We start from the raw sequence: 23,958 nt of genomic DNA, 5'->3' as shown, positions 1-23,958 counted from the left end.
GATCCACTTCACAGACAGTGCAGTATTTTTCCTTGTTGTCCTACAACCCTGGCTTCAATTCAGAGAGGGGCAGTATGGTAAAACCAGACAGGGTTGCTCACTGATTCAATGAGTTTAACCCATGTGTTCATTTCTGGCCATCAAAAGATAGCAGCATCTTGCATTTGAACATTTAATGCAGGCAAATGTAATGTTGGTTAAGAATAATTTTTGCTTTGAGACGGTTGCCTCTTTTAAGGTGTGTCATGTGATCACACTCTGAATGGGCATGGGAAGTTCCAAAGGCAACCTGTGTGGTGTCTCTGAAAAAATAATGAAGCTCTTGTATCAACTTCTCCAGCTCCACCTTTAACCCACTATCCCGGAGAGGCCGCACCTGCTTGAATTACAGCCGATAAGGGTAGATGGTGGGTATCACAGTGGATTTTGAGGTGAGAAAATGCCACGTTACAGGCTGTTTCCACAAAGAAAACGGAGGCTAGTCAGTGTCGGGTTGGATTTTTAAAAATCTTTTAAACTTGAAAATAGCAAGACATAGTTGATATTTACTTTGTGAACTGAGGGATGTTAGACAGTGATGTTCCCTGAGGCTTAGACCTAGATATTGGAATAAAGAGCAACGTTTCCAAAGCTGGTGATGATTAAGGCTCGCCTAAATTGCAGAAGAACTTAACACTAAAAATCAGCTGGATTTTTTTTTTAACGAGCCCAGAGGACCCCAAAACCCAGCTGCAATAGATATTAACCAAGACAAATTGTAACTTAAACAAAAGTTGCTTTTAATTATCTTTAAACATGAAAACAGGTTCAAACTTTACCTTATCACTATTAACTTAACCCCCTTCTAATTTTAGCGCACGTGTATGTAAGTTTAGAAATTTTCTTTGGTTCACAGTCCAATCTCACTTTTCACTCCTCCAAGTTCACTGGTTGCAGGCAATTCTTATACTGTGCACAGAGTTTAACATTTATGAAGTTCACCAGGCTTTGGTGCTTGAAAGGTAAATTGTTACCGCTGGGGGTGGGGGGGGGGGGGGGAGGGGGAAGGGGAAGGGAGGAGGAGCTGCTTTCACTTCACCACAATAACTAACTCTAAAGCTTCCTATTCTAACATAATGTGCCTGTCGGGTGGCCACCTCAAAGTCGACAACCCGCCCAGTAGGAGCACATACCTAACCCTCCTCCTGTAGGTATATTCTCCAGCTCAGAGAATCTCCTGTTCCATCTGAAAGCAGCACCAGGCAAAATGGCTAGCAGCTTTCAGGTGCTGAGCAGTCCCTGCTACCTGACAGGTCCCCAGTGCGCCAGCCACTCCAGCCCCGTAGTCCCGCACCGGGGGGCTGTGAGGTAGCGAGGAGGGGGCTGTCAGGCAGTGGGGAGGCGAACTGTCAGATGGCTGCCCCTGACCCGACTCAGGAGCTGGCATTTGCTCCACGGCACCTCTCCCCGCTTCGGACCTTTCAGGTGGCAGAACACTGTCTTCAGCGCTGCCTCCTGAACGTCCCTTCACAGACACCCGCAGCCGCTCCAGAGCCGCATTCTCCAGGCGACTCCACCTGAAAGCGGCTTTTGTCTTTAAATGACCACACCTTATTTTTGTACTTCAATTTACTTTATTTGTTCCTTTTAAAATAGCTTTCCTCATTTATCTTCTGCTTACAAATACTGATTGTTGTCCCAACATATTTACTAACAAGCCATTTCACCCAGATTTTTTAAAAAATAACATGAATACGATCCATTTGTCCAACTTACCAAAGAAAATACCTGCTAGTCAGAACTAATACCAACTTGTTGTTGCATAATTATATCCTTCAATTTCTTTAGAATCAATATTGTAGAAGGGGTAAACTAAACCACGTTTCAATTAACTTTTATTTCCAAATTACAGTAAATATAATAACAACAATTCAGAATTTGTTGCTATTTGGTGAATGTCCTCTTCCATTCAGTGATAGTTGCTCTAAACAAGTAAGCCCAATACAATGTTTTTCTGAGCAATGATTGCATAAACCATTAAACAGACATCACTAAATACAAAAGTTTGTGGTTCTGAGTTCTGTGATTTCTTTCTCCCCCTCACCCACAAAAAAAACTGTGGAAACAGGCTCATCAGCCAAACGAGGAGCCTTCAAGCTCCAGAATTGACCATCTCCCCTCTTCAGTATTAAAGCTCATCACAATTTGTGTAAGGTGGATCACAGTTTCAGCTAGAGCAAGGTGAAAGCTAGTCTCAAGCTTGGTGTTTCCATCACCATTAATAAATGGGCAAAAGAGAAAAAGATAACTTTTGGTGTTTTTGTGCAACAGAATCACTCTTAAAAATAAAAATCATTCCTGGGATGTACAAATTGATTAAATTGTTCTTTTAAATTGTCAAACCAGAATTTATCCTCTTTAAAATTAGGTTTAATAATCAATCTATTCAAATTGCATAAAGTTGCTCAATGTGAACTAAAGTCAAGGCAGGATGGATGAAGCTGACAATTTCCTATTCAATAAACACACAAGTTTTGTTCTTTCGCCCCACCTTGCAGTTTATGATAGCAGATAAGTCAGTCTGTGACATTGGCAATATGGTCACTGCTGCATTGGCATAAACAACCTTCTTAAAAAAAAAAGTTCCAGATTAAGCACATTGTAGTTGGTGCACAGCACACAAATATTTCTACACAAAGGCAGAAAATCCTGGGTTGACAGGTTAAGTACTTTACACCTACTGATATCCAGGGCTTAATGTTTTTTTTTTCAAGCATATGAATACATGTGACATAAAAATAATTTTTATCTTCTCCCTTTTCATTATATACTGCTGATTAAAACCACCAGAGCGTGCAAATTAATGCAAATATACCTTCAACCCAAGTTCCTGAGAGCTCCAAACGAAAGCCAAGCTAAATTGAATTTTATATATATATATAAACACACATCTCTCTCTCTCTCTCTCTCACACATGTATATACATATGCACACACGAATAAATCAAGATTAATAGCACAAATTCTACCTACACTCTTTAGGATTCAGGTTGGCCAAACAAATATTAATCTATTGAACCTCAAGTTAAACAGCAGTTTACTCTTTAACTAAATTTCAAGCTCTTTTGCAAAAATCTACCCCTCTTCACCTTTCCATGGAAAAGAAATAGTTAAAGCCTCTGCAGATTCAAGTTATGCATGATGCTCAAAATAATTTAGGGGAAACAGTTTTTTTATTTCCAAAGTACAAATCATTATTAAAATTAGCAATGACCAAGTTGTACAGGGTTTCTCCTTTCATTCAATACCACACTTAGATTATTAAATGCTTTTCTTTCAAGAGTTGTACACTTATTTTCCAAAATCCAAAAGCAGCTGCTTGGAATTAGCCAAGAAAAGGCAAAAGGTTTCTTCTGTTTATGGAACTTTATGAAGATAATTATTATTTATATAAAATAACAATGTTTCACTTCTATGATTTATTTTTGAGCACTGTGTCTTTGCAGGTACCACAGCAACTAATTTTTAAAACTGTTATATCAAATATTTGCAAGATTTACTTCCTGAAATATAATTAATCTAAAACAGCTGATCAACTTTCCCTCCCTCCAAGTTGTTTAAGAGATAACAGGCTTCAAATTTTAAGTTCAATAATATTCTACACCATTGATTTGTGGGAATTGAGTGGGGGAAAAAAGATTTACCAGCAACAGATTAATGATTCGGCTTGTGAGGAAGCCCAAGATGTGGGTAAAATGCTGGTCGGTGATACAGTGGTTTTTTTTTTAAAAAAGAATGCTTCATTTATGTTGAGACTGAGATGGGAAAGAGATGAAACTAAGTGATTCTACTGCCGCAATGTCTGGTACAGGCTCTCCCATATCAGGAACTCTGTCCTCTGCTGCCATGATCATCCCTGTGAGCATCCCTCTTCAATTGTTGTTTTCATAAAAAATACTACATATTGCTCACAGCACAACACCCAATTTCTAAATAAACAAATTAACTAAATTAAATGGCATGATGATCCAGTAAACAGCACATTTCATGGGGTCAAACAACTGCTCTAAATATTTTCCCCTAAGAAAGCTATTCTGTTGTTTTTGCAAGCTTTGGGTGAGCACTCCCACTCAATTGGGTACGAGGCCACACAGTGGGGCCTGATTAAAATATGCCAATAGGAATTAAGTTCTATTGTTTTTTAATCATTTTATCCATTTAAAATACCTTCATTGAGGAAACCTGGTATACGTTCAGAAAATAGGAAGAGGTATTTTTATAAACCCCAAATTCTGGAAATAAGGAAAAAATTACCAGAAGTAAACAACATATCTATTCAAGCCCATAAAGTTTGATGATGGGCTACTGTTTCTGACCTGATGAAATAATTTGGCATTAAGCATTTTCTATTCAAAAATCATTACAAATTAATTTTGCTTTTATTGAAACCATTTTTAAAGAAATTTGCTGTGGTAATCCAGTGAAGTTAGCCAACAAAGAATTTTTTTTAATTATTGCAAAAAACATTTGAGAATTGTACCAAGCCACAAGGCAATACCTGAAGATGCTGGTGAAACAAATACTACCTTTTCACACTGAAAAATTCATTCTTATCCAATTAATTACTAAACAGCCTTTCTCTAACCTGCTTTTCCATGGAGAGTTCATTATTCAAGAAAAAAAATTCTCATGTCCATGTCCAAGTGTCAATGTGCCACTGTAAAGGATGGAACTTGTACAGTCAGATCAACATTAATTTGCCTATAGTACCTTTCTCATTTAAAATTCTTCATTCAAGTTTTACCAGTGGAATTGCAGGTTTTCTTAAATACCAATGGGAAATAGGTTTGTATTGGGTGTACAGTTTCACATTGAGGCACATTTTTCCCTCAAGCTGGACTTCCATTAAACCATACCTTTATCACACAAAACAAAATGTTCCAGCTACTGGCTTCAAGCATTCATTTTTTGGGGGGTTTTCAATTTTACAATTCAGAATTACTGGAGGAAACTTAAAAATCTGTAACAAAACCCCAAAATTATTGCAATAGAAACCTTAAAGTCATTATAGACCATTCATCTTCCTTTTCCCCCCTCAATTCTGAAAATAGAGGCAACAGAACTACTGCTTTAAACAGACTGCCCCATGCTGTACATAGTTCCTCACCCACACGCACCACTGTACATGCTAAGCTTTTTCTCATAATCGACATAGACAGAACAAGGTAGGAATAAAGACCCCAAAGGCAACTAAGATTGGAAACATGAGGCTGCTGTTGTCAGAGGCATATGGATCAGGAGTTCGAGGTCCTGACTTCACCTTCTTTTTGTTTAATGTCTTCTTCTCCGAACCTTCCTCATAATCTTCCTCCTCCTCCTCTTCCTCCTTTTTTTCCAAACCAGGGTGAGGCAGAAGTTTGGGGACATCTGTAATTCAGCAAAAGGTCAAAAGAAAAATTTGAGAGATTCAAATGTATTTTGTTAAACCATGGCGAAGTAATATCAAATGTTGAATTTACTTATTTCACTGAATTTTTCAAATTCTTACAACCCAAATTGTATTAGTATTAGAGAGGCCAAGGTCATGTTTATTAACTTTCTCAGTTATCAACAAGTCCAAATGAAGACACCATTAGTGCTCTCACATTCTACCCACTCCCCTACATGCTATCCTGATTTTGGACACCCCCTACCATACAAATTAGCTCCCACAACATTAACGTACATACATTTGTTCCTAGAAAAGGCAGACTCTCCCTCTACTTTTAATAATAATTCTTCATCATTAGTCCTGGATGCCATCCATTTCAATAATTGTCACTATGTTCATCTGACACAAAAACAATCATCTCATGAACAATGGTATCTTTTCATTATCCAGGGACACTTTGAACTCCAAGTTCGATGACTCAAAAGTAGAAACAACTAGCCAACTCATTGTTCAACAACCAAATTAGGCCTCAAGAGTCAATTAAATGATTTCAATTGATAAAATGGAGCTGATGTCCACATGAAGGGGGGAAGCAGGTGAAACACTGGAAAAGATGACTATAAAGACGGCAGACCAGCATCTCCAGACCAAGATTACATGCACCCCAAGTTCTTAAAACAATGGGATAAAATAGTACAGGCTCTGACAGTAATTTTCAATGGCAGTGATCTGAAGATTGTTGATGTGGTACCTTTAATTAAAAAAGCATTGATCTACCAGAAGTGGAAGCAAGCCAGTCTGTCATTAATAATGGTAAATTGTTAAAAATATCTCTAAAAGCAGGAGAGATGGAGTGGATAAATGGAGTGGATAAAGCGATATGGGATAGTTGCCTTTGTTGGCCATGGCTTAGAATGCAAGAACATGGCAGTCATGTCAGAAATGTACATTACTTGAGCATCAGCTGCAATACTGAACATTTGCAGCAATTACACTACTAAAAGGATGCAAGGGCATGCGAAGATCTATAAGACGATTCCAAACGCACATTAAAAACATTTTACTTCTTTCACAGAGGACAAAAACAGCAAGTGCATGGAAAGATCACCATAGATTGGTGTAACACAGAACGGCTCTTCAGACCAACGTCCACGCCATCTATGTGGCATTCTAGTATTGTTCGATTTGGCCAAATGACTTTCAGTTGTTATAATTGCACCCAGTTCTATGGCTTCCTCTGGCAGCTTGTTCTAGATACAGACGGCTGTGGGTGAAAAAAGTTGCCCCTCGGGTCCCTTCGCCTCAACATAAACCTGTGCCCTATCCTGGGGAAAAAAACTGAGTTTTAACTTGTGTCATGACCCTCATGATGTTGTATACCTGCACCACCTGCAAAAGTTATATTTAGACAATTTTATCTGCAATGAGTTAATATAGACCAGAACGAACACAAGTAATAAGTTTTCATTCTATTTTTGCTTTGGGAAGTCACCTGGCAGGAAAGTGATTCATTGTAAATTAGTCTAGGAAGTGTGGAAAATTTACATCAGCATATCAATTTAACCCACTTCTACATCATACTGCACAAGTCAAATAAAAATATTACTAATCAAAATCCAACTTTGTCCAGTTGTGCATAGTAGTAGGGTAATGTATTGTTTCCGGACTCGATGATTTATCTGCCAACTCTCCTATGAGTAATTTCCCCCAATAAAGAAATTGACCTAGATGAGATACATTATTGAAAATACCTAATCACCACAGAGAACTGGAACACAAATATTTAGATATCATATTAGATCGGGGTCAAAAGTTAAGAAACCAGACCTGTTGAGTTCAAGGAACAAAAAAACCCCCTCAAAGTCATTTCTCTTTCTTTGTAAAATATTTTTATTGTATTTAATATATACACCATTAAATGATACAATTATACAATGTGCAATAATTTAAAAATATAGGAAAAAGATTTCAAATAGGAACATAATTAAAAGGACAAACACACATCGGTAATAGTGTAGTAAAAATAACAGTAAACAAAAAGAAAGAGAAGGAAAGAAAAAGTTAAGTTTTTTGAAATGAATTATAAATTTCTTCTTTGAAAAATAAAGAAAAAGGCATACAATTATCTTTCCTTCTCATTCTGTGAAAATAATTTTATCAAAAGTTTTATTAATTACGGTTAAGCAGACTCATTATCTGTTATATTATCTCATTTAAAAATGGGAAAAAAAAGAGCCTTAACTAACTAAAAAGGAGAAAAACCCCAATAGCTCAAAATCCCAACCAGTAAAGCAAAGTTAGGAAATGAAACGTGGAAATCAAGTGACATCAACCTGGAACTCGACAGCACAGTACCAAAGCACTTTGACTACCCTAACACTTTAGATTATGGTTATAGTCCATAAATGGGCCCCACACCTTTTGAAAGTTAATTTTTGAATCTTTAATAGCATATCTTGTCTTATCTAAGTTTAGAAAAAAATATGACATCACAGCTCCATACCAGGCAGTGATGCAGCCAGTCAGAATGGTCTCCACGGTGCACCTGTAGAAATTTACAAGTCTTTGGTGACATACCAAATCCCCTCAAACTCCTCATTAAGTATAGCCTTCTTCACGACTGCATCGACATGGAGGCCCCACAATAGATCTTCAGAGATGTTGACACCCAGAAATTTGAAGTTCTTAGCCCTTTCCGCTGCTGACCCCTCAATGAGAGGTGATTGTTTTCTTCTCCTGATTTCTTTCTCCTGGAGTCCACAAGATTGAGGGGGGATTTGATGGAGGTGTTCAAGATTTTAAAAGGAAGAGAGAGAGTCAACGTCGATAGGCTTTTTCAATTAAGAGTGGGGGATATTCAAACCAGAGGCCATGGTTTGAGATTTCAGGGGGAAAATTATAAGGGGAACATGAGGGGAAATTTCTTCACGCAAAGGGTGGTTGGGATGTGGAATAAGCTTCCGGCGGAGGTGGTTGAAGCAAGGACGTTATTTACATTTAAGGAAAGACTGGGTAATTACATGGAGGGGAGAGGATTGGAGGGGTATGGACCAGGTGCTGGTCAGTGGGACTAGGAGGGTGGGGATTTGTTCCGGCATGGACTAGTAGGGCCTAACTGGCCTGTTCTGTGCTGTTTATATGGTTACTTCACCACTGTGTGTGTGAAGGTGGAGTAATGTCTTTCCATTTAATAAGAATTGCACATAAGACTGCCAAAGAAGTAACTTTTGAGTTGAAACAATGGAATTTGTTAGTTATCAAAAGACACTTTGTACTACAAGTTTGGTTTTGAATTTATCATTTTCAAATGTTGTTTGGGATTCTATATGTAATCTGATTAATACTACCTCCTTTTGTGCACAACACTGTTGCATTTTAAAGTGGTCCCTACTGTGCATATGTCCAAATTTAACCTATCTTGTTTTTTATCCTCTATGTGATCAATGGAAAATTGATAATGCTTTTTTGATCCTTGTGTTCTGAACTTGCTCTAGTTCATAAAAAATTTGGAAAGATATTGGTCAGGTCAAACTAGAACCTTTAATTGCTCAAATTGGACTCTTTAAAGAAGATGAAGTCTTATTGATATCATTTCTCAAATGCCACTCAGTCAACTGATTTGGAGATTCAAAGAATAATATAAAGAGAACGCATTTGATTAGAGAGTCTGTGCTGTTTTTTTCCGAAAACAATCCATGTAGTTCCATTTCTCACCATGTTTTCTTCTCCAAGTACTTCCCTCATTCCCGATGTGCTATTATACAATCTATATCCAAAACGGCACATAGTAGAGTATTTCAAGTGCTAACCAACTTCAACCGTCACAAAAATATGACCTCAGCTTCTCCCACTTTTAACAATCATCTTAATCTTGTCCTCTCTGTTGACTAAGCTCAGTCAATGGAAACAATTTCATCTTCTTTCTTTGCCTTAGCTTCGCGGACGAAGATTTATGGAGGGGGTAATGTCCACGTCAGCTGCAGGCTCGATTGTGGCTGTAATATTATCCTACAAGGATTTCTGCCCACAAGTGGCTGTTGTGTTTCAAAGAATCACAGATGCATTATATTGACCAGTTTAAGTTCAAAAGTGAACTTTGTAATCCATTTCTCAGAGATACTGCATCCTTTAATAAACCATTAAACTTCATGAATTTCAGAAGTTCTGGTAACATTGACAATAATCAGAATAGTCTAAAATAGTTGAGACGACTGTCAATATTCATCTTACCCTCTACTGTTCCCTTTATGATGCATACTGCACAGACCTTGGGGTTGTCGTAATAGCCCTAAAACATAGAAACAACAAAATGAAAATGATTAATATCAAGTCGGTGTTTATACTTATTTTTTAACAAAATTATAATGTACTTTCATTTCCAAGTTCAAAACAAATTGGCTAAAATGGAAATGCATCAATTTGATAGCATAATTTGTAACATCTTGGGAAAAAAAACTACCGGGAGTGGCACAAAATTTAATTTAAAAAGAATTGGCTTCATCTTCTTCCATTAATACCCAAAATGGACTTTGCAACACCACAGGACACCCCTCACGTTGTTTTCAGACTCTGATCTAAGCTGCAATGGGAATTTTTAAAGCAAAATCTTGCTGTTTGTCTCAACTTAAGATTCTTGAGTGAAAATGTTATCCACTCCAAAAAGTTGCAAAAATTCATTGTGGTCACCCTTGTTACCCGAAAAATCTATCTAGCAAAAATGAATCCCAGGTGAACAAGGTGGTCCTGTAATTTTCTCGATCCAATGTTAATATTGATCAGTACCTATGTTCTGTGGGGTTTCCCAAGCTGGATTCCCAGCAGGATTAACCCAAGATTGGGTTTGGCAATTCAATTTTGACACCGCTAACCTAGCAATTAGAATAGGGCTATCACAGCACCTGCTACCCAGGTTCCAATCCATTGCTGTCTGCAAGGTATTTGTATGTTCTCCCCATGTCCACATGAGTTTCCTCCCACATTCCAAAGGCCTATCAAGTTAGAAGGTTACATGGGTGTATTTGGGCAGTGAGGGCATGACTGTGCTGTATATCTCAATTATATTTTAAAAAGTTACTTTAAAAAATGAATAGCTTTTTAACACACATTATCACATTTCACATATTAAAAAAGTATGAAAAGACGCAAAGGGCTGATCATTTGTAACAGGGCAAGAGGCGAGCAAAAATTTGAACAGCAATGCTTTAGGCAGGGGAACCAGTTCCCAACATGCTGTAAAAAATACAAATCCAATTTGGTACCATTAAAGATTTCCTTACTTTTACAAATTCTACTAGCAATTTCCCATTAAAAGTAGAGACTTCTCCTTGAACGCTGAGTTTTCCTTTCCTGACAGAGAAGGACACCAGTTCATCATGTGCCGTGCTGTGTCCCACTTTATCAAATATATCCAGGTCTTTCACTACCACATGTTGCCCATTTAATCTCACATCAAAGACCTGGAGAATGAACAAAGAAAATTGCAAACAATTTAATCAGTAAATACTGTGATAGATTGCAACTTTTGTATTTTTTCATCATCATTCATAAAAACTACATTAAGTATACCAACTTTGAACCTCAAGCTAAACTTCTCAAATTTTTCCATAATGGCAAAACTGTTAGAGTATTTAAGCTTTGGTGATTTGAAGATATAATGTACATGATTATAGAGATTTCACAGGAGTTGATGATAGCCTTATCACGGAACGCTCAGAGAAAAGATAAAAGGAACTTGAGTAAAAGAATAAATTGTTATCAAAGTCAATCAACAATTCTCACCTACAATTACACAAGCAGTCAGTTTATGCAGAACTGAAGGAATACAAGCTACATGTAAATTCTGACAACACTCAACTCTAGTTATGGTAAACAAAATAGTTCACCACTAAATTCTTCTATGGAATGGCATTGCCTATTTAATTCTCTCCAATTTTCTGCAGTGGTACAATCACCCAAAATACTACACTTCTCCAATACATCTCCAAATTTAATGACCAGCATTGACAAACATGTCTTCAGCTACCAAGGCGTGGTTGGGTAACAGTTAGCGCACTGCCTTTACAGCACTAATCCCGTGGTTCTAATCCCGTGCTTAAGGAGTTTTATATGTTTGCTTTGTGTCTGTGTAAGTTTTCCCCGGGGGCTCTGGTTTCCTCCACCCATTTGAAATGTACGAGGGTATAGTTAATTTTGGGTGTAAATTGGGCGGCACAGACTTGTGGGCCGAAATGGCCTATTACTGAGCTGCATGTCTAATCAGAATCAGAATTTATTTTCATGAGCAAGTCATGAAATTCGGTGTTTTGTGGCAGTATCATAGTGAAAACATTCATATTACACCATCTTACAACATTGCTATAAATAAAAAAATTAAAAATAGTAGTGCACAATAACCACTGATTATTCAGGAATCTGACAGCAGTGGGGAAGAAACTATTCTTATGCCATTGAATGTATGTCTTTGGGTCCTGTACCTTTTTCCTGATGTTAACAGAGTGAAGAGGGAAGTCTTTTCCAATTTTTTTCCCCATCTTTTCTATGTAGATCAATGATAGTGAGAGAAGAAAAAAAATGGCACCTTACATCAGCAACACTTTGCATGCAGCTCCTAAGGGAATCATTATATTCTCATTCAGAACTATTATAACATGAACTCACAGCCACAGAAACCAACTTACCAGTAAGGAATGCTGTACTAAGGAAGTTGGTAGTTTTTTTTTGGGAATATTTTATTTAAATTTTTTTAGACTATACATCTATAGTCTAAAAAAATTTGAGAATCACTGTTCCAGATCCAATTGTTACTCAAGAAAAATTGACATTGGCCCATTTCCTTTGGAGTTATGAAACCATGCAAATAACGAGTCAGTTAGGTATGATTAAAACACTGGTTTTCAACCTTTTTCTTTCCACCCACATACCACCTTAAGCAATCCCTTAATAATCACAACTTGTTGGCATAGGGAATACTTAGTGGTATGTGAGTGGAAATAACAAGGTTGAGAACCACTGACCTATTAGTTAATGGAATGAGCAATGTTTGAAATAGGTACTGAACTCTTGGAAATATATTCATTTTGAAACAATTAACTTTTCCAACTAATGTTATTAGTAAAGCTGTCCATCTGTTCAAGTCTTCTTTATATAAATTCTTTAAATTGTCATCTGTATGTATTCCTACATTTTTTTTTAATCCCATTTAATAACTACTTAAATTGGGTGTCTCTTTGGCACTGAGTATAACCCCTTCTGTAAGTGGCATAATTTTGCTTTTATCCCAATTTATTATGTAACCCGATAATTTCCAAAAATCTTCCAATTTCGAGTACAGTTTCTGTAATGAAGATACTGGCTCTGTCAAATATATCAATATATCAACAGCAAATAAATTTATCTTCTATTCTTCCTGGTTGACTCTGAATCCATTAATGTCTGGATCTTGCTGAATTGCTTCTGCGAGCAGTTCTATAGCTAGAATGAAAAGAGCTGGATATGATGGGCATCCTTGTCTATTGGATCTTGTCAACTAGAATGGTGCAGACTTGACCATTTGTCACTACTTTGGCTTTAGAGCCTTAATCCAATTTATAAAAATTTTCTATAATTCAAACATTTCCAATACTTTAAATAGAAAGTCCCACTCCAGTCTATCAAACACTTTTTTCTGCATTCAAGGCCACAGCTGCATTCAGTTCACCTCTCTTTTGTTCCAGATGAATTATACCAAGCAATCTACTTACATTATCAGCAGATTGTCTCTTATTCACAAAGCCTGTTTGGTCCATATTTATTAATTTTGGCTAATCTATTTGCCATGGCTTTGGTAATGATCTTATAATCTGAATTTAACAGTGAAATAGGTCTATAAGATGATGGTATTAATGGATCTCTATCTTTTCTCAGAATAAATGTAATTATCATCATTGAGAATGATTATGGGAGCATGGACATGCTAATGAGCTGAACAGGTGTTTTGAAAGAGCTCTCCACAAAAAGTATTAAAAAGACAGTTTAAAAGCTCAAAAATCAGAATTTTATTATCAAAAATAGATAAAACTGGTGCTAAACGACTGAGACAATCAAAAAAAAGTGAAGAAGTAACAGCTCTGCAAAGAACATAGAGTGGAACCCTGATGAAGAGTGACACAGCAGAAGCCTTGGGACCGGCTGAAGCCAGCAGAGCTGGGGATTCAGCCCAAGATATAGCCATCATCCTGAACACGATGGAAACTTTATGCAGTCATTTTACGAGTATAGAATCAGCGATGAGAGATGTATCGGAGAAGGTAACGGAAGTTAAAGAAGTTGTGGAAAACTTAAAAGACTCATTCACAGGCTGAGCCAGACAGGCTGAAGGCACTGGAAGAAAAAGCAAAAATATGGGACACAGAAAAGAAAGGACTGATGGACAAAATCGACCATATGGAAAATTTTAGCAGATGTAACAATGTAAGAATCATTTGGCTGAAAGAAAGAAAAGAGGGAAAATACGCCATGTGTTTCTTTGAAACATGGATCCCATAAATGCTGAGACAAATTTAAATGCAAAGTTGTAAACTGAAAGGGCTCACTGGACCCAGAAGAACTGGCAAACAGCGACCCATGTCCAATCCTGGTAAAACTTACTGTTACTGGGAGAGCGATGTGGTCTTAGGAGCAACATAAGAATATTCAAAAAGTAATAATGGCCCATTAGTGGTGGACAATGCAAAAGTGATTTTTTTTCAGGTCTTTAGCCCTGCCTTGGTCAAACAAAGAAATAAATTTGACAAGGAAAAGGGACAACTGAGATCCAAAAACTTTAAATATTCAATGCTGAGGGTGGATGTCTCAGAAGGTAATCAACGAATTTTCAAGAATAAAGAAGTGGAAGCATTTTTAAGAAAGTTATGAAAAGATTAAAGTCAAAATGGGACTAACTGAAAAATGTATATTTTTATTTCTACTAATAGTACTGAGCCATCTTATTTTCACTGTTAAAAGGAAAAAAACATTGGTTTTATGGAGAGCTTTGAAAAAATAGAAAGGTGGTAAGGAAAGTCGCAAGGTGGGAACTCCAACTTGTGGGGGAAGATGATGCTGGGAGAGGAATGATTTTAAAAGATGATGCCAGAGGGAAGGTTTCTTCTTCTTCTTTGGAAGCACCTGTGGGCTTTTTTTCACAGGCTTCCAGGTACTATTGTCATTGTCAAAGTTAGGGATGTGTGTGTGCTTCTTCAAGGGGAAATGTAAGTGTTGGAAATGTCTTTTAATAGGAAAATGTTATGGCAGCATTTAGAAAATAGGGAAGATATTAATGTTATACAATATTTGTGTGAAAAATGGTATGGATAAAACTCTAAAGTTTATTAGTCCTAATATTAACAGATTAAACAGGATGGTGAAGAGGAAGAGGGTTTTGGCATACTTAAAGAAATGAAAAGTAGATATTGTAGTAATACGCTGGGGGGGTGGAGAGAGGGAAGTGGGCAGAACCAGCATTAACAGCTCCAAACACATGATAACTACACATAGGAGGCTCCTATCTACTTACAACTAGCCACTACAGCCACTAGGCATAGTGACTGAGCAGCACTCATAGGTCTATGGAGAAGCCCTGGCCTACTCAACGTGAATGTCATGATGTCCCAGCCCGTAGACCCACATCAGATTTTCGCAATGCATTTCTTGCCACCTTATAATTCCATAGGAACTGTCTAATATGGTTATTTAGTAATTTAAAAAGTTTTTAGGAAACAAAATAGGCTGTGATTGAAAAAGGTATTGCAGTCTTGGCATCACTTTCATTTTGACGCAGTTAACCCTTCCCATCAAAGTAATCGGTAAGTCGCTCCATTTCTGTAGGTCTCTTTCCATCTTCCCAAGAAGAGGAGCATAGTTTAGTTTGTACAGATTTTGCAAGTTATTGTCAGTTGCTATTCCAAGATATTTTATTCCATCGTCTTTCATTTAAATTTACTTCTTTTTTGGTCTACGGGCTATTGCAGCCTTCTTCACTGAAAACAACCACCCCCCCCTCCATTTTGGGTTCAAATGGAAATGTACTCAATGGAGGAGGGGGAAACAAAGGACTTTAACTATATATGGAACTTCAATTCCCTAAAGAAAAAGATGGATAACCCCATTCTAATGAGAGAAAAAACACCCTAAATACCACCCCTCTCCCCTCTATCCCCTACTAAATAAGAAAAAGAAAAAAGGGACAAGAGACTCTCAGAAGTATCTATTACTTTCAAGTTTCTTATCGTATGCTGAGACATTAAGGAGAAAGGGAATGTCAGAGCTTCATTTAAATATTAACACCCATATTTTGTCAAATATGTAGTATTTGTCACATAAATTATGTAATTTTATCAAGTGGTATACAACTCTGAACTTCAGCATGCCATCTTCTATACCTAAATCTGTGTCAGACCTATGTTATGGCAATACATTTTCTTGCTATTGGTAAAGTAATTTGAATGAACTTCTTTTGATACATATTCAATTTCAACTTGGGTTCAGCAACCTTAACATCACTCAGCAAAAATAACATTGGATCCTGTGGGAACTTAATACCTATAATTTGTTCCAATAAGTTACCTATTTCTAACCAAAAAGGTTTAACTTTAGGACACTTCCAAGTAGAATGCAAAAATGTACCAATTTCCTGTTCACATCTAAAATATAAATCCGATAGCATCTGATTCAATTTTTAAAAAAAACTTGTATGGTGTTAAATATAACTGATGAATAAAATTATTTTGAACCATTCTATAATCTCACATTTATTGTACTTATCATATTTTCTGTACATATCCCAATCTAAACTCATTCATCCATTTGTTTATTCCAATCTGCCTCCCATCTTTGTCTAGGCCAGAGACAGTGCCGCACTTACATCCTGATAGAAGAATACTCTATTTCCTTCATATTCCAGCAGATCTCCTCTCTCTATTGCTCCTTTTGCCACTGCAGCCAGTATCTTTTTCCTGTCTTGATGTCTTAATCAATATAGAACGTGGTTTTTGATCTGGGGCTGATCACAGTATAAATGATCTGTGTGCCCTTTCAATTTCAATATTTTGTCCAACCTTTTCTGCTCTCAGCATTCTGGGTATCCATTCTTGGAAGAAATGAATACGATCTGGACCTTCCACACCTTCTTTAATTCCAACAATCTTATTCCTTCTACTAACATTTTCTAGTGTATCCAATTTTTCCCATATTTTGTTCCGTTCAGTGGCCCACGCATCCGTTTCATACTCTACTTTTCCACTCTTTCCTTTACATCTTCCATTCCATCTTCTATAGTTTTAACTCTTACATCCAAGGTATCCATGGCAATTTGCATATAGTTCACAACCTTAAGATGCTTGTTCTTTTTTTTATTTGAAATTCTCAGTTCTCTCATAACATCTTCAAGGGTACACTTGGTGCTCTCTGACCCTTTTTGGCTGTATACCTTTACCAAACAGTGGGGCTTTCTTCTGTGTAGCTTGTTCTTCTTCTTCCTCTGCACTGTTATTGCTGTCCAGTGAGTCTGTTATGACCATCCTCCTCCGTGTCCTGTTGCAGTTTTTGTAATCTGCTTATACTAGCAAAAGCACTAGCTAAGCCAGCAGGTGGTGGAAACATACCTCCATTGCCCCAACGTACGAGCTGCTCTCACACAAGGGGCAGATCGAACTCCAGTCTCAGTCTTCTTCTGGCCGTCAGGCCTCTGGTCCCGATCTTCTTCGACTGCCCATTGGACTCCGGAAGATCCTGTAACACGTTTATTCCTCTTAGGTGACATTTGTGAAATGTTTAGATAGATTTTTTTCTTCACGGTTGTACTTTAAAACTTCTCTTTTTGATCACTTTCCCCAGAGGATCAGGTTCTTGCTTCCTATCCCTGCCACATCAGCTGTCCTCCCCCGAAGATGGTAGATCTTGCGATTGTTGGGAACAGCAAATTCCCGTGGACTGTGGGAGATTCAAATAGCCAGTGAAGAGGCTATTAAAACCCATGGGAGATATGAACAGCCAGAGCACGGCCCATTGAAAGACTGCAGGAGATGTGAACAACCGACCCAAGGGCCATTTAAAGAAGACTTGATCATGCGGACACAGAGGGGGCTACAGATTAAACTAAGACACCGGCCCTAAGGCTTCTGCTCTCTATTATCCTCCTGCCCAATGCAAGGAGCTATAGATTTAATACGTCACCAAAGACTCTTGCAAATTTCTACAGGTTGCATTACTGTCTGGTCTCTTTGGCTTGGCTTCGCGGACGAAGATTTATGGAGGGGGTAAAAAGTCCACGTCAGCTGCAGGCTCGTTTGTGGCTGACAAGTCCGGTGCGGGACAGGCAGACACGATTGCAGCGGTTGCAAGGGAAAATTGGTTGGTTGGGGTTGGGTGTTGGGTTTTTCCTCCTTTGCCTTTGGAGGTGCCAAAACCACAGAGTTGTGAACTCAGCCAGCACCATCATGGGCATCAGACTTCACTCCATCAACGACATCCACAAGAGGCAGTGTTTTCAGAAAATAGCCTCTATCCTCAAGGACACTCGCCATCTAGACCATGCCCTCTTCACTCTGCTACCATCGGGATGGAGCTACAGGAACCTGAAGACTACCACCCATTGGAACAAAAACAGCTTCTTCCCCTCCACCATCAGATTTCTGAATGGACACTAAACCAGCGACACAACTTTATTTTCTCTTCTTTTGCACCAATTTATTCATTTGAAATGTAATTTTTAAGCAATATTTGCACTTTGATGCTGCCACAAAACAACAAATTTCATGACATGTTCATGACAAATTCTGAAGGAGGAGACCAGCACATCAACCAAACTCATCTATGTGGGCCAATTCGCCTAACTTTGTATCTCTCATTTGCCTGTGTTTGGCCCCTATCACTCCAAACTCTTCCTATCCATGCACCTGTCTAAATGTGTTTCAATTATTGTAATTGTACCTGCCTCTAGCACCTCCGTTCAGTTTATTCCATGCATGTGCTACCTGCTGTGTATGTTTAAAAAAAAATCTGCCCCTCAAGTTCTTCTTTAAACATTTACCCTCTCACCTTAACTAGTTTTAGACTCACCTGGCCTTGGAAAAAGTCTGTGACTATCTACACTATTAATGGCCCTCAATTATATAATCTATCCCTATGGTTACCCCTCAGCCTATACAATCTATCTTTGTAATGAAAACCCTCCATTACTAGGCAACATCCACTACCACATCCCCTCTGTAGTATGATGACTAGAACTGCCTATAATAATTGGTGTGCTTGCCTTCATTATTCAGGAGATAGAGGAGTCAGGATGTCACGTTACAACTTCACAAGCCACTGGTGAGACCAGACTTGGAGCAGTGTACATCGTTCTGGTCATCCAGCTTTGGAAATATGCTATCAAGCTGGAACAGATGCAGATGTTGCCAGGATTGGAGTGCTTGAATTCTAAGGAGAAATTGATCAGGCTAGGACTTTTCTCCCTGGAGCACAGGAGACTGAGGGAGCACTCATGATGGTCATAAAATCATGATGGTCATAGATAAATAGTTACAGCCTCTTCCACACACGCCCCAGTGAAAGAGTCTACAACTAAACAAGTGTATGGATAGGAGGGGTGGGGCAAAACCAAACAAATAGGGCTCTCTCTGCTTGCAAAACCACATGACCCTCTTAGAACTTCTCCAGACAATGTGCAGATCCAACAAGATCTTTCATCTGTTGCCTTTTGTAAACAACAATCCATTAGTGAAGTCTCTTGAGCACTCTCCAAAGCTCTTGCAAAAGCTGTGGAGCCGATATGTCTAGCATTAGCAGAGCTCCAGTATTTAAAATAAGATCTGTTTTAAAGTGTTTGTAATGTAACCTACTCTAACAAACCTTTCCCAATTTATCTCCCAAAAACATGTATAGATATCTCTCACAGTTACAAACAACAAAAGGTCTCAGCACCAATCCCAGTAATCATCACTGGTTAGTTTTCTAATCAGGAAAAACACCATCCATCAGTATCTTCTGCCCCTAGTTGCCAAGCCAATTTTAGATCCCATTTGCCAATGTATGGCCTCTTGTCAAAAGCCTTTCTAAAGTCTATTTGCTACCTTGCCTTCATCAATTTTCTTAATAACCTCCTCCAAAGAAAAACTCCATCAAATTTGTAAGGCTAGATTTTCTGTGCACAAAACCAATCATAGCAATTGAAATTGTTCCATTACTTATGAAACTGCCAGCAAGCCTGACACCCTACATACACATGCACTATTGAATTGTAAAATTATAAATCACTATTTAGCAACACTATATTTGGCCACATATATTTCCCTAAATATCTGGGGTCATGAATGAAGTGATAATGCTGGTTGTCGTTCTCCCAGTTCCAGCTATAACAAAATTTGGAAAGGGTTCTTTGGAGCTCTTTAAACTTCAAGCACTAACAATAAAGACAGTGACTCAGTTCAATATTTTGAATGATAACCCTAGGACAGTTAACATTTATACTCAATAGTGGAACTACAAGTACGGTCTCTAATGTGAGAAAATTCAGGCAATACAATGAAAGTTTATGGGAAGATGCAAGTGCAATGTACCAGAAAAAGAGTTCATCCAAGTTTCCAGTTCAGGTCTCAGCTTGAGCATTTTTTTTTCTCATCTCTCTCTCCTCCAATTTTCATTCACCTTTCACTTGCATCTCCTTCAGACAAATATGTTGAAGTTATCCTGCTATTACCACCACCACTAGTATTACAGTCTCTTCCAGTCTCCATCCTTCACATTTTCTGCTGTGTGAAACAATAGAATTTTAATTTTTCAGTGGTGATGAAATGTAATTAACTTGAAACTCTTTGGCATTTTCAATTTTATATTAATCAAATCCGTTGTTGAATGTCTGCTATATCAAGATCTGGCCCAGCATTTTCTAAAGTGATGACATAGGGCAAGAACTTGACATTCCAGCCAATACCCCTCACACCTGACAATAATGTTAAATTTAATCAGACTTCACATCCACTGCCAAACCTGCAGCCAATCAAAACGTTATTTGTAGCAACCAACTGCAAACAGGTTTGTTGCCAATTGATTGGACAGTTTATTGAGATTGACTGGTGCTTCATATTGGATTCACACAAAAAATGGAAAAGTCTTCAGCAAGCTCTTCTCATGAAAATACACTTAAATTTTAGTTTGACTGTGTTATCAGCATTGTGGCTTTGGATGAACAAGAAAACAAGACTCTGCCAAGCAGACACGATCAAGAATGAGAGAAAATAAGCAATCAGAAGATCTTTATGAACCATTTGTCCTGCAGTGACCCAGGAAAGAAGCAAAGTGCAAGGAAACTCCACATGCTAAAAAATTCTACTCTTGGCCATCTTCCACAAAATTCAAATGAAATTCAAAGGCACTTTACAACTTTCTAGACCTAATCCTGAGCATAACAATTTTAGATAATCGCCACTACACATTTTCTTACACAGTAGATGCAAATGATCTTGCAGTTAGGTTGAATTTGTCCTGTCATCTACTAGTGTCCCAAAATAGGCATTTTTTTTTTCTTTTCCTCTTCATCATACTCCAACCATACACCTCGAATTGTACAATCTCCCATTCCCAAAACTAGTTGACTTCTCTCGTTGCACATTCAAAGTCAGTAATGTTAAGGGCTTCTCTCCCCACATCAGGTACTTGAATGCTGATTGCCCCATCCCCAGAATTTGTTGTTTGATTTCATGTTAAATATTCTGTATATTTTAAAAAAAACTTCAATGTAAACAAAAACATCAATCCTACAAATATAATTTATTTCAAATATGTTTGGAACGCATAATCCTAAATTGAGTCGCAGCTATTAACTGCAATATTCTTTTTTCTTTCTTTGGCTTGGCTTCGCGGACGAAGATTTATGGAGGGGGTAAAAAGTCCACGTCAGCTGCAGGCTCGTTTGTGGCTGACAAGTCCGATGCGGGACAGGCAGACACGATTGCAGCGGCTGCAAGGGAAAATTGGTTGGTTGGGGTTGGGTGTTGGGTTTTTCCTCCTTTGCCTTTTGTCAGTGAGGTGGGCTCTGCGGTCTTCTTCAAAGGAGGTTGCTGCCCGCCAAACTGTGAGGCGCCAAGATGCACGGTTTGAGGCGTTATCAGCCCACTGGCGGTGGTCAATGTGGCAGGCACCAAGAGATTTCTTTAGGCAGTCCTTGTACCTTTTCTTTGGTGCACCTCTGTCACGGTGGCCAGTGGAGAGCTCGCCATATAACACGATCTTGGGAAGGCGATGGTCCTCCATTCTGGAGACGTGACCCATCCAGCGCAGCTGGATCTTCAGCAGCGTGGACTCGATGCTGTCGACCTCTGCCATCTCGAGTACTTCGACGTTAGGGGTGTAAGCGCTCCAATGGATGTTGAGGATGGAGCGGAGACAACGCTGGTGGAAGCGTTCTAGGAGCCGTAGGTGGTGCCGGTAGAGGACCCATGAACCAACTGAAAAACCTCACAAAGATAAGCGTATACAGAACTGCAATATTACATTTGACTCAACTACGTTGTCTCATACCTTGATAAACTTTGTTTTCCATTTTTATTTGACTAGACCAGTACCCTTAATTAGTGATACAAGATGAGTATTTATTTTAGATTTAATCCCCTTTGGAATTGGTTCAAAGATATCAGCAGCATTTCTGCTTTGAAACACAATAGTGAACATGACCATGCTTCGATATGAATACAAGGTGCCTAACCTTTTTTTCTGGGATACCGAGCACCAGCAACCCCCAAAAACCAGTACTTTTTTGGTAATGAAATGCCCAACCGCCTCACTTCGAGCTCTACCCCCAGCTGTCCCCCCATCCCCCGGCCTTCCATCCATCGGTCGCTCGTCCTGCCCATCTATTCATTGGTTGCTCCCCCCCACCTTATTCCTGATGCAGCAACAGGGGTTCGATGTTGCCAAGCCCGGAGTTCAATCGTGCCAGCGGCTGGTGATGGTTCAATGCAGGAGCAATGGCCATCTTCGTTACACATAATCCCCCACACCACTGGAACTGCTCTGCCAGCGCCAGAGCAGTTCCAGCTATGTGGGGGATTATGGGTAAGGAAGATGGCCATTGCTCCCTCATTCAGCCAGCCGCTGCCTGCTTCTCTCCCACCGGATGCTCGGGGGCGAGCGTCCCCTTTCCACCGAAGGTAAGAGGACAGGAATTGGGCAGCAGTCTGAGCCAGTTTTATTTTGAAGTTTTACTTTAAAATAAAATAAACTAGTGACAATTTGGTCATTTATGGTCTTTATTTATCTAAATTCATTTAACACACTGTACCCCCTGTTTTGTGCGATTTTTGAAACATCGCATTTGCTTAAAGGCACCACCATTTTAAACTGATTCCGAAATCCGGAAGATTCCAAACAACGGCAGATGTCTGGTCCCCACAATCCCAGATAAAAGATTAAACACCTGTACTATTAATTAGCATGCTGATGTATTACCAGAATAGCTCAATATTTAGTTACTGCTTACATCTTATGGTTCATTCTAGTTCATTGTTCTTCCAACAAAATTGGAGGGAATAAAACCTCCCTCAGAATAAAGACCAGTCAAGGTATGTCAGTTGTTCTCAATGAAGGTTGATTTAAAAAAAGAAAGAAAAACAAATTTCTCTGATAAATAACAAATATATCCCTAAAAAGGTAGTCACACCTTTGGACTATATTGTTTTAGAAGGGTATGCCCTATGGCATGTGTCACATTGTTCGCAGTTTAATGCCTGAAACTCGAGCAGGCCCTCGATTTTTTTTTTTCAGTCTGGTTTACATTTTTGATGACTTATGACTTGATTTGTTCCAGTGTTATTTATACTTGTAATGACAGATCAATGACCATTAAAAACTTTTTATTCTCTATCTTTTGCTCCTGACCTGCATAACCCTATTTTAATATCTGCACCCATTCTGGTTTAATGAACAGACAAAAAGAATACAAAAATTGTCCCAGAAAATTTGTAAAACCGCTAGAAAACGATAATTCACCTTCAGCACATAAACCAACCAACAGCATTTGTTGGCTAAGCAGTATCATATTTCCAGCTTCACCAGTTAAAGGGGAAGTAGCAAAACAACAATTTCTCAAACAAGATAGAGCAACTTACATTTATACATCACCATTCACTCAAAAAAAGTCTCAATGCACATGAATTGCTGAGAACTCATTCAAATCAGAAAAGATGCATAGTAAATGGTATTTGTTTAGTCAAGAAAATGGGGGAATTACCAACCATGATCTTTAACATCATTTGCTAAAATGTTCATAAATTGAACTTATAAAGGCCACCATCAGGTTTAATATTTGATAACCATCTTCCCAAAGATTTTTGAAACTTTCCTGAGACATAAAAGATTAGTATTAATAAGCTTTAGGAATCCATTAGTATTAACTGAGTTTTTGACACAAGATTAGCTTTTACAATGCCAAGCAATTTAAAATTAAGGGTTTGGAAATCACGAAAAGAATGAAAGAAAATCAAGAAAAGAATGGCCAAAAAGAGAAGGACTTTGGGATTTTTCCTGTATTCAAAAAGC

General features: G+C 38.3%; 1 protein-coding gene across 2 annotated transcripts in view; it reads right to left on the bottom strand.

Annotated features, from left to right (window-relative positions):
* Positions 1-755: 755 nt before the first annotated feature.
* mlec (malectin) overlaps positions 756-23,958 on the bottom strand; it is a 50,808-nt gene continuing 27,605 nt past the window's right edge. For both annotated transcript variants that reach the window (XM_069932965.1, XM_069932966.1), the window contains 3 exons: positions 10,686-10,865; positions 9,640-9,697; positions 756-5,405 (listed from right to left, as the gene is read on the bottom strand). In XM_069932965.1, the coding sequence (XP_069789066.1) occupies positions 5,179-5,405; positions 9,640-9,697; positions 10,686-10,865 (465 nt within the window). In that variant the 3' untranslated portion in view covers positions 756-5,178. The remainder of the gene's footprint in view (positions 5,406-9,639; positions 9,698-10,685; positions 10,866-23,958) is intronic.

The sequence above is a fragment of the Narcine bancroftii genome, chromosome 4 (genome assembly GCF_036971445.1).
Source record: "Narcine bancroftii isolate sNarBan1 chromosome 4, sNarBan1.hap1, whole genome shotgun sequence".
Lineage (NCBI taxonomy): Eukaryota > Metazoa > Chordata > Chondrichthyes > Torpediniformes > Narcinidae > Narcine > Narcine bancroftii.
Note: the sequence above shows the minus strand (reverse complement) of the source record. Positions and strands in the feature narration are given on the sequence as shown.